The sequence below is a fragment of the Myotis brandtii genome, unplaced genomic scaffold (genome assembly GCF_000412655.1).
Source record: "Myotis brandtii unplaced genomic scaffold, ASM41265v1 scaffold317, whole genome shotgun sequence".
Lineage (NCBI taxonomy): Eukaryota > Metazoa > Chordata > Mammalia > Chiroptera > Vespertilionidae > Myotis > Myotis brandtii.
Genome location: NW_005362155.1, coordinates 763,403 through 774,904, shown reverse-complemented (window position 1 = coordinate 774,904; position 11,502 = coordinate 763,403). Strand labels below are relative to the sequence as shown.

At 57.1% G+C, this 11,502-nt stretch overlaps 1 protein-coding gene across 1 annotated transcript in view; it reads right to left on the bottom strand.

Annotated features, from left to right (window-relative positions):
- The window catches only part of GSG1L (GSG1-like), a 109,132-nt gene that overhangs the window by 64,809 nt on the left and 32,821 nt on the right, over positions 1-11,502 (bottom strand). Inside the window, exon 2 of the mRNA XM_014542997.1 lies at positions 47-199. Within this exon, the coding sequence (XP_014398483.1) occupies positions 47-131 (85 nt within the window). The 5' untranslated portion in view covers positions 132-199. The remainder of the gene's footprint in view (positions 1-46; positions 200-11,502) is intronic.

Here is an 11,502-nt window from a genome sequence, read left to right as displayed (position 1 = left end):
CCGAGCACAGGGCGGTGCCCTTGCTCCCGCCTGGGCCGCGCCTTACCTGAGAGCACCGTGAACACGGCCGCGAAGGCATTGAGCTTGAGCCCGTCTATGACGCTGCTGGAGTGGAAGAGCTCGAGACACATGAGGCTGAAGCCGACCACCAGCAGGAGGATGTAGAGCACCTCGGAGACCACCGACAGCCACAGGACCCCTGCGCGACAGAGCAGAGGCCGTCAGAGGAGGGAGGCAGGGCGGCCACTGCATGTCCACCCACCCGCGCCCTCGGTCAGGGCATCGGGCCGTTTGGAACAGACCTCAGCTGGAGGCTGTCCTGCCTGGGGTAAGACCGCCATGGCCACACATCCTCCTCGCAGACTGGCTCAGGAATCCGAGCCCACGCCGGTCGGCCCGTGGCACTCTGGGTGGCGGTACTTGTGCAGGTGGCATGTGACCAATAAGGGGGCCCATTCAGAGGGAAGGGGGGAGCTTCAATCCTGTGGCAATGCCCGAGCCTCTCGTCCTCTGCCCACCTGTGGGATGACGGCCGCGGGAGCCATCCTCGGCCAGGCGGGGCGGGATGAAGCTGACACTGTGTCACTGAGCAGAGCGACAGAAAGGTGACCTCCCTGGACCGGCAGCCACCAGCCCTGGGGCTTCCCTGTGGTTCAGCCGGTCAGTGTGACGTTCTCTTATCTGCAGCTATGAGCATCCCAACGCATGCACACATCGCGCCTGCCCTCGAGGGGCGCCTTCATTTTCATCTGCCCTGCACCCTCCTCCACTGTTTTCTCTAAACCACCACTGCTGCTCCCGCAGCACCAACCTCACTGTTCTCCCTGGGAGCTGCCAGGGTCTGTTGTGGTTCCCCCTTTCTGGGCACAGCTGATTGGCCCAATGCGATCACATGACCAAGAGTTGGCCAATCAAAGCCCTTCTCTAGGAACTGAGCCTAGAAACACTGAAGTAGACAAGAGGAAAGGCTCTGCACTCCTGTCCTTCCAGTGGTTTGGTTGTTCAGAGCTACGGTGCCTAGAAACACTGAAGTAGACAAGAGGAAAGGCTCTGACAGCGTGAGCGCCTGGTTCCCGCCGGTCCTGAAGGCAGACGCACTCCTGTCCTTCCGGTGGTTTGCTGTTCAGAGCTACGGGGCAGTCCCTGAGGCAGCACAGCTCTCTTCCCCTAAATTGGTCCAAACTGAGTTCCCATCATCTGCCTCTTAGTTTAGGGGCATCTTCTGTTTCTCCCGCCCCACATGCCCCCTTCTTCCCACATGCTTTTCAACTGGGGAGTCCCTTCCCCCTCTCTGCCTATGCAGTTCAGTTGCAGCTGACCCACATCTGGGCTCCGTGTTTGGGCACACGGATCAGATCTGGCCCCTAGTCATTGGTTCAGGAATGGTCCTCTCTATGCCGCAGTTTTTTCACCTATAACATGAGGATAATAATAGCACCTACTCATAGCATTGCTGTGCTGTGAGGATTCAATCGCACAGCAGTGTAACGAGCTCACGCGTAGCACACACTGAGAGCTGGCTGCGTGTGTGCTATTGCAGCTGTGTGGGCGGAGCACAGTGGGGACTGGGGCTCTTGAATGAGGTCAAGGCTACAGACAAGGTCAAGAAGGAGAAATAAAACTGTGGGAGCAGATAAGATTCTGAGGAAAAGGGTAGAAAGTAGAAGATGGAACACATCGGTGTCACTTGCCTTCCAAACCACACTAAGCACACGGTGTGAGCAAGACGCATACTTCAGAGAAAGGACGATGGGCCAGGCTTGCCCAGCCAGAGCTGGACACATGACTCAAGTCAGTTCAACAAAACTTCCGCTGGAACCACTGGGGAAGAAACTGCTTTCCTCCACTGGTTTTGAGGCTGGGAAGATGTAAGCTTAGAATTGACCAGGCCACCAATTGGCAGATGTCGAAGAAGTTAGAGCTAAGAGATGAAGGAAGATTATGTTCTATAACATTGTTTGAGCCCCTAGATCCAGCCATGCCTGAAGCTGTCAGTCATCTGTTCTTTCAATTTGAGGTAGAATTCTGTCACTTACAACTAAGAGTCCTGATCTTCAGCTTTTCTGTTCTCTAGCACTTTCAAATGTGGTTCCCCCCCACCCCCCCATCTCTGCGCCTTTTGCACTAGTTGTTCCTTCACCTGGAATATCCTAGGGACAGCCAACATATGTGGAGCCAGCAAACAGCAATTGCAGCGTCCCTATCTGCTCCCCGAGGAAGAAGGCCGGTTCTCAAACACCAACTACCACCCCCAGCACAGCGGGGCTCTGAGAGCTTTGAAGAACTTCTTCTTTTTCCCCTCTTTTTTGTTGTTGCTATAAAAACATCACATCTCCTGGGCATCCCTGGATTTCTGTAAGAGAATAATGTGCACTTGGCAGCCGGGATGTTGTTAAAACACCCCCTGGCACCGCACACTGCAGCCTCCAGGCCCATAGCTGGCCCAAGGCCCGCCAGGCAGCAGGGAGGGAGGCAGATGTAGGGCGAGCTGGGCTGTCTCCCTCCCAGCAGCCTTCACCTCCAGCAGCTGCTGTCCTGCAGTGGGCGGAGGCTGCCCCTCACCGTGGCCGCTCCCTGACTCAGCCGCCTCCCCTGCACCGCCCCACGCCCCAGGCGGTGCTCTCATCTGCCCAAGTGGGCCCTGGGCCAGGCCTCCCCACGCACAGCAGGGCCCTGCTCTGCTCTTTCAGACGGGGTGGGCGATGGGAAGGTGGGGGGATGGGGAGCTCGGGAAGTATCTGGCTGGGGTTACGCTTCTTATTCCGCCAGATTCGTTTCCTTGTTTGCCCGCTGGGCTCAGAGCATCTGTCTGAGAGCTTCCGTCCACCCAGACCAAGAACACTCGTAACAATAAGCATTGCTGTTGTTCCTATGCTGATAGCAACAAGAGTCACAAAAAGGGCCCCCATGACTCGGCGTCATCATTGCCAAGTCACCCTGGACCATGTGCTCCACCCGCCCGCCCGCACCTCTCGTCCGTGTTTCTCTCTGGGAGGATGGTCCTTGGGCAACTGGAGTCTGTGTCCACCTTCATTCAGAAAGTCTCTGCAAACTTACATTTCCCTCCAGCCGCCGCCGCCCTCCAGAAGCCAACCCGCGGCTCTACCTGTGCCTCTGGCTGTGACAACCCTGGGATGTGACCCAGACTGCAGACCCCCTCCCCCCCAGGGGGCAAGGCTACAGCTGCCTCCCTGGCCCTGCTGACACTGTCCCCTTACTTGCCTCCCTCCCTTCCCTGTCCTGCTTCCCAATTGCCTTACACTCTCCTGGGTCATTTTCCTTATGAAAGACCTGCCTGAATCCTCACCTTAGGGTCTACTTCCGGGGAAGCAGACCTGAGACACTAACATTCACAGGCATTATCGCCCCAATCCTCCCAACAACCTTGCAAGGTCGCGAGGTAGCACCCATTTTAAGATGAACAAACTTAGATCCAGAGGGATTAAGCAACTGGTCTGCACAGCAAGATAGTGGTACAGAATGGATTCGAACCCAGGCCTCTCTGGGTCCAGGAGCCATCACAGGTAGAGAGCTGAGCTGGCAGGATGGAGTGGCCACTTTGTAATCACCATTCTCCAAGCCTGGGCTGGCCGCGGGGGCCCGTCGGGGTGGGGCGAAGCGTTCCCCAGCCACGGCTCTCATCTGTCTGCTCTCAGCATCCCAGACAACACCCAGCCCAGGATCCCTGCAAGAGGATGGCCACCGAGTGGGGGTGGCACTCAGACGGACATGGGGCACAGGCACTCTTCGCGTACTTGCTGGGACCGTCCACTGGGAGGGAGTTGGAGGTGTGGGAGAGGATGAGATGCCTGTGAAAAGCATGTGGAGCAAAAAGAGAGGGAGGTGGGGGTCCACGGAGCATCAATAATCCAGGGAGGGGCAGTGACACCATGGGGTCCCCCACCCCTGGCCACAGCGCTTCACCAAGCACATTGCCACCTGCCAATACCTGCCAATACCTGAGGGCTTGCCAGCCTCCTGAGCCCACCCCCACCTCCACCCACCTTTGCAGCAGGCTGGGCACCACTGCCCATCACCCCCCTCCAATGCCTGGCGATCAGGAGAGTACTACCCCATGGGCAACACTGGGAGAGAGGTGCTATCTACATGGTGTTAAGTGTGTTAAACCACAGCGTTAAATTGTCTGAATCAAAGAGTGAATTTTTAAATTATTAACACCTCAATCAAGAGTCTCTATTTGATGCGAATGTGTCCTTAACACCTTTCCCACACTTGTTAATTGTTTAAAACAAGGAGAGAGCTCAGAAGCCTCAGCAGTTTCTAGGCAGACTGCAGATTTGGAGAACATCTGACAGTTACTTTCTGAGCTGATGATCCTCCCTCCCCACCCCCTACCGCACCCCACGGCTCCCAGCTCCCGAGTGGTCTTGAGCCACTTCTCTGCAAGTGGCTCCTCCTCCTGCCAGGACCTCCGCCCCGAGGTCCACAGCTCCAGGCCCTGGAACACTGTCCTGCCCTGTGCTCCTTCCTGCCCAAGGCTGTGGCGGCTCCCCTCTGTCCAGCCTTGGGGGCCTCATCTCTGAGCCCTGCCCGCCTCTGTGAGTCCTGTCACTACAGTGCCTTCGTTCGAACCATTTGGGCAAATCAGCTCCCTTCAGAGACCGTCCCTGACACACCATTTTCACGGCGAAGGATCTAAGGAGAGTAGGGACCTAAGCCAGGGTCTCCACGCGGCTGCCTGACCCGGGCAGCAGCGCTGGGAACTTCGGATGCAAATTCTCGGGCCTCACCCCTGACTCACTGAGTCAGACACTCTGAGAGGGGCCCTCTGCGCTTTAACGGGCTCCCGTGACGCTGATGCACACCCCAACGTGAGCACCACTGATCCAAACAAAGTCCCGTTAAACGCACGGATGAGAGAGTGCGTTGACCTGGGGGAAATGCGAGACGCTGGGTATGGTGCCGGGCAAATAGAGAGCAGATGGTGGGAAGGGACACGGTTGTGTGGGCCGGCTACGATGAAGGCTCGCTCTTGTTCGTGCCATGCAACGCCAAGGAGGCCGCGGGACAGTGGGCGCAGCCTCGGTGGGGCCCGCGGGGCTTGCCCTGGAGACGCCGGAAAGGCTCACCCATCACAGTGCCGACTGCTGCCAGCCTCGGAAGCCCGCACTAACGGCTGGATTTGCTGCTGAGAACGGAGCAGAAGCGAAATGATTTCTCATCAGGTGCGGGCCTGCGGGGTGACAGCTAATCCTGTTAGCTGCGCTCTTTGCCTTTTTACGAAACAGCTTTGTGACTCCGACGCTGACCCTCCATGGATGGAACCGATAGGTTTGCAAGAACGGCTTCCCTTCGATTTCCCTGGCCGGGTCCCGCCCTCGCTAAGACAGCCCAGAGCCCGCGCCCTGGCCCTGGCCGCCGGGAGGTCCCGCGTGAGAAGCTTGTCTGGGATGCGTGACCTCGGCTGGGGCCTCGCCCTCTGTCTCTCGGCTTCTCACTTGGAAACTGGGCGTAATAGACTTGTCACGAGGATTCAGTGGACAGGAGCTATAAGTCATGTGAGCCTGACACTGGGAAAATAGTCAAGGAAGCTAAGTATTCCTGCCACTTTCTAATAAGTATGATTATTAGCAACTATAATAATTGTAAGAGGCCGTGAGGCATCGGGGTGAAGAGGACCGCCCTGGGCCGGGCCGTGGCTGCCCCGCTCTGTCCGTCCTTCACTCGCTGGGAGCCGGGGCGAGCGTGATGCTCCCGCTGAACCTGTGTCCTCGCTTGTAAATGGGGATGCGGTGCCCACTTCCTGGACTGTCGTGAGGATCAATTGAGTCCACCGATGGGTAAAGCTCTTAGGGCAGAGCCTGGCACGGAGCCAATGCGACAGAAGCGTTAGCTGGCACGATTACTGCGTCGTTGTTATTCCCATGGAACGTAGTGGAGGAGGCAGCCCAAGACAAGCGCGTCTCAGCCGCTGGACAAATAAAACCCTCACAGGAGCGGAGGGAGTTGTTGCAAAACTGGATGAAATCTCCAGACACAACGACATTTCAAGAGAAAACATCCCCCTCCCCCGCCCCGAAGCCCATCAGTTTAATATGTCAAATCAATAAGTCATGGCAGATGGCCGCGGGCTGTGGGCGCGGTGACACGCTCCCCGAATCCCAGCATAATGTGACATCGTGTAAATGACGCGGCCGGACTCTGAGGGTGGCAGCTGCTGTTTGTGAAATGTCAACACTGGGGCTCAGAGGCAGGGCTGCAGGGGGCGGGAGGAGGAGGCCAGAGGCCTCGGAGACCCGCAGGGAGGGACTTTGGGGTCACTGAGCCCCAGTCCCCCACCTGCAGATTTCGAGAAGTTAGCCTGGAGAGGAGCGAGGGCGTGCCTATCACAAAGCGGGTGGGAGCAAGCAGGGTGGGGAGCAGGTCTCCCACCTCCCGGCGGCTTGGCGTAGCGTGACTGGGAGCGGGTGACCATCAGGGGCACGGGACGGAGGCCTGGGCGAAGGGCTGCCCGGGGGAGGAGCTGCACCGCACGTCCGCAGCCCGAGTTCCAGCCCGCGGCTGTGGGGCCTCTGGAAGACTCCCGTGCCTCAGTTTCCCTCCCAGAAGGACAAGTAGATTCCCAAACGAGCTGCCAACCGGCTGAATCCAGCCCTCAAAATGTCTTGTGTGGCCCACACGGTATTTTAAAAATATCTGAATTCATTACCAACACTTAAAAATAGGAGACTTCACATAAAAATACAGATTTCTGGATTCGTTTGCAAAACGGGTGGTTGCAGCATCCACACACGATGACTGTGGGGCTGCGCTGGGGCTGCCACACAGACCGCCTGCCCCCCACCCTCTCCTGGGTCCTGCCTAGCTCTCATGAGCACCGAGCCTGCAGTCCCCACAGATGAGTCTACCTGAGACTCTAGGATATTCCGATCCCTGACACTGAGGCGATGCAGCATTTAAGACCCTGTAGGGCCCTCCCTCTGTCTACATGTAAGTGAACTATCCAGCCAACTCCCGGGTGTGCAGCTGGCTCAAACCCCACGCCACCCCACACAGGAGGGTGCCAGCTTTCAAAGAGTCAGATTAGAAGGAAAGACATTCAGCTCTAAAAATATGCCCAGACTGACTTAGCTGAGCCAAGCGCAGGGGTGTGAGAGCTACTCCCGAGTCATCTTGGCCGTCCCAGCCCCACATCCTTCCCGCGAAGGCCTGAGGGGCCTGTGGGGAGCCCAGGTCACTGGAACCCCCCTTCAATGACGGAACCTCTTGGTCTTTGACTGGAGGTCACGTGGAGGCCCCCAGGGACCACACTCGTGGGACGTGTGAAAACAGTGGAAATGGGCGCATTGCAATGCCCATCGGTGCTGCTCTCGGGGGACTTTCCTAGAGCCAGAGCCTCGCCACTCACAGCGGGTCCGCCAACCAGCAGCAGCAGCCCCTGGGAGCCGAACCCAGACCCACGGACTCAAGCTCTGCCTTTTAACCAGTTCCCCAGTCGATCCGGATGCACAGTCAGCTGTGGAGAGCACGCCCTAGAGCAGCGGTTCTCAACCTGTGGGTCGCGACCCCTTTGGCGGTCGAACGACCCTTTCACAGGGGTCGCCTAAGACCATCCTGCATATCAGATATTTACATGGCGATTCATAACAGTAGCAACATTACAGTTATGAAGTAGCAACGAAAATAATCTTATGGTTGGGTCACAACATGAGGAACTGTATTTAAAGGGCCAGAAGGTTGAGAACCCCTGCCCTAGAGGGTGAAGTTCAAGGGCCTTTGTGTGGCTTTCCATGCCCTTGACAAGGGGGTTCCCAGTCGCCCTGTCCACCTGCGCCCCAGCACCGGCTGCTTGTTGAACACCCCACACCCTCCCATGCCTCCAGCAGGCCGAGCCCTGGGAGTGCAGTCCCTTCTGGGGCAGAATAATCGCCTGCAAAGGTACCCATGCCCCATCCCCAGAACGTCCACATCCAAAAGTCTTTGACACGGCAAAGGGGCCTCGCAGGTGTGACTGTGACCATGAGATAGAGTCGTCATCCTGGATTTTTCGATGGACTCGGTGTAATCACAAGGTCAGGGGTGGGCAAACTTTTTGACTCGAGGGCCACAATGGGTTCTTAAACTGGACCGGAGGGCCGGAACAAAAGCATGGATGGAGTGTTTGTGTGAACTAATATAAATTCAAAGTAAACATCATTACATAAAAGGGTACGGTCTTTTTTTTTTTTTAGTTTTATTCATTTCAAACGGGCCAGATCCGGCCCGTGGGCCGTAGTTTGCCCACGGCTGCACAAGGTCCTTCTAAGAGGGAGGCCAGAGGGTCAGAGTCAGGAATAGGAGAGGTGACGACGGAAGCGGAGGTCAGAGCGGCCTGGGATGAGCCCAGGGATGCAGGCGGCCTCTAGAAGCTGGCAAAGGCGAGGACATAGGCTTTCCCGGAGCCTCCAGAAAGGGGGGCACTCCTGCCTGCACTGATGTCAGCCCCATGAGGCTCCTTTCCGAATTCCGGTCCCCAGAACTGTGAGACGATAAATCCGTGTCGTGTTAAGTCAAGTTTGTGCTAATTTGTCTCAGCAGCAATAAAAAACGAATACCCTTCTTTCTTCACTCAAGATCGCCTCCGCCAGGAAGCCTCCCCTGAGCACTCCAGCCCCTGCCGTGGCCCAAGACAGACCTCACCAAAGAGGGAAGCTTCTCCCCCACTTCCCGGGAGACGCCCACTGAGGTGGAAGAGCCTGGACTTGGGGTCAAGGGGCCTGGATTTGACTTTGGACCCTTCCCTACTCTCTCTGCGTGTCAGACTCTTTGGCTATAAAATGAAGTCAACACGGCCAATCTCACTCGTTTTCTGGGAAAGTTAAATGAGATCATGGCTGCAACCCCCGCAGGGTAGGCCCTGGACATGGATCCTCTGTAAATGTTGGTGTAGCAAGCTGGCATGCTGGGCCCAGAAAAGCGAGTCCTTCTCCTTCGTCCTCACGAAGGACAGAGCCAGTTTACCATCGGAACAGATCTGATGACACCTTATTGCCCCAGCGTTCCACACGGCTCCAGTCCCTGCCAATTTAGAAGTGTCTCCAGCAAGCATGCCCTTTAGAAATGGCTTCGCGGAATCCGGGGACAGTCGCTGAGCCTTTGAGATGTGTCATGGGGACCTTGGCCGTCAGCATCACACTACAGTGATCTTTCTATCTCTTCAGGCTGGGGCCTGGGGAGGAGGCTGGCGGGGTGGGGGGAGAAGAACATAGACGCCCAAGGTTGAGCTCTGGCCCCACCTCAACCCCATCATCCCGGAAGGTCCTCGGGCTTCTCTGGGCCTCCCTTCCTGTCTCCCTTCCCCAGGTTGCTGCGCAGCAAAGGAAACAGGACAGGGAGGTCAGAAGTTGCAAACTGGGCTGAAAACACGTTTTTGAGGGGTTTTTTGTTCAATTTCCTGTTTGTTTGCTTTCTCTGTCTCTGCCTCTCTCTGTGTGTCTCTCTGCTTCTCTATCTTCTCTTTCTCCCTGGGTAGAGGTAGTATTTTTAAAATTTTGAATGAGATGCCAACATTTAAAAGTGGGAAAAATCACATGAAAGTCTAGATTATTTTGCAAATCTGGCAGGCGGGTCACATGCCCACATGGAGGCAAAGGCTGGAGCCGATTGCCCTAGCCGGCTTGGCTTAGTGGATAGAGCGTCAGCCTGCGGACTGAAGGGTCCCAGGTTCGATTCCGGCCAAGGGCACATGCCTGGGTTGCAGCTCGATCCCCAGTGAGGGTTGTGCAGGAGGCAGCCGATCAATGATTTTCTCTCATCATTGATGTTTCTATCTCTCTCCTTCTCTCTTCCTCTCTGAAATCAATAAAGAAATATTAAAAAAAAAAGAAAGGCTGGAGCTGAGGGTGCTGCTCTCTGTGGGTGGGCAGGTGCTGGAGCTGAGGGTGCTGCTCCCTGCGGGTGGGCAGGTGCTGGAGCTGAGGGTGCTGCTCCCTGCGGGTGGGCAGGTGCTGTCCAGTTTCCCCAGGTGCTTCCCTGTGGTTTCCTCCCTGGAGGCTAAGGGCCACAGTCCGTGGACCACCCCAGAGTGCCGCAGGGCCCTGCACAGTGACCGCTGGCAGGAAGCAGTGAGAGGGGACAAAGAGCCGGGTGGGGCACAGTCAGGGGACAGCGATGAACAGGGCTCAGGAGTGGCCGGCACGGATGCCAGGAAAGGCCTTGCCTCGGAAGGGCCTCCCAGACACCCACTGGTTCCTACTCCAGCCCCCAGGCCAGGAGAGTGGTCCCCTCTAAAACATGTCTGTGAACACGGGGGTGCTGGTCACTGCAGGGGAGAAGAGAAGGACACACCTGCCCGCGGTGAGGTGGCGTTGTGCCCGGGGGTAAGGGCATGGCCTAGGGAGCCAGACCACCGACAGGCAAACCCCAGCTCTGCTGCTAAATTGCTGTGTGGCCTTGGGCCAGTTACTTCACCTCTCTGAGCCTGTCTCCTCATCTGCCTCAGAGGGTGGTTGTGAGAATGAATTAAATGAGATATGTAAGGCGGCATAACCCAGGCTCAGCTCATGACAGGCCTCGGTGCAGGCTAGCTGTCTCCCTCTAACAGGGGAGAGCATGAGGCTTGTCTGCCTCAAGCCTGACAGAGCCAGGCTGAATGGGTGTGGGAAGACCTGTCCAGCTGGGTGACCCGGATTCAACATTTGTCCAGGACCCCGAGACCAGGCATGCTCTTGCCCACTGTTGACTCCGGGGTCCCCTGCGGCCCCGATGGCATTCCGACTTTCCCGCCCCGATCCTGGCCTCTACAGAAACCGTCCCTCCTCCCTGAAACCTGAGAAACAGCAGTCATTGCCCCAAACCGATATCCCAACCCCAGACGCTCTGCCAGCTGCTATGGGGTACACAGGGGAACAGGAACCCCAGGTTTAACTTGAGGGGTGAGACACACCCAGTAACGCCGACCGTGTCCCCCAAGCAGAGCCAAGCACCGCGCTGGGCCCTTGCAAATAGAAACTCCGTCCATCTCCACAACAACCCCACGACTTGCCTGCTCTTATCAGCACCAGGTTATGATGAGAGGCGCAAAGAGGTTAAGTGCCCAGCCAAGCCCCAGCTACTAAGTGGCACAGCAGCATGACGGGCCAGGACGGTGAGGAGCTGGCGGTGCAGGCCCCACACGCTGGCGATGAGAACCACGGGCCCCAGGCCTTGCAGGGCGGCTCAGGCGTCGGTGCTGAGGGAGGGAGGAGGGGAGGTAGCAGTTTGGGAGTTCGGTCACCTGGATTCGTTCGGTGACTCACTCACCAACACAATTTCACTGTGGAGGGACCAGGGAAGACAAGAGCAGGGTTCTGGAGCTAAACAGAATGGGTTCAAATCCCACCTTCCACCCACCAGCTGTGTGACTTGGCGAGTTATTTCAATCCTGCTGGGCCTCAGTGTCCGCATCTGTACAATGGACATCCAGCAATGCCCAGCTCAGGCTGTAGTGAGGATTCATGACCCGGTGCACAGCCAGGCCCGCAGGTGTGGCCGGTCACCTCCACACTGTGCTGCTCTGCACCA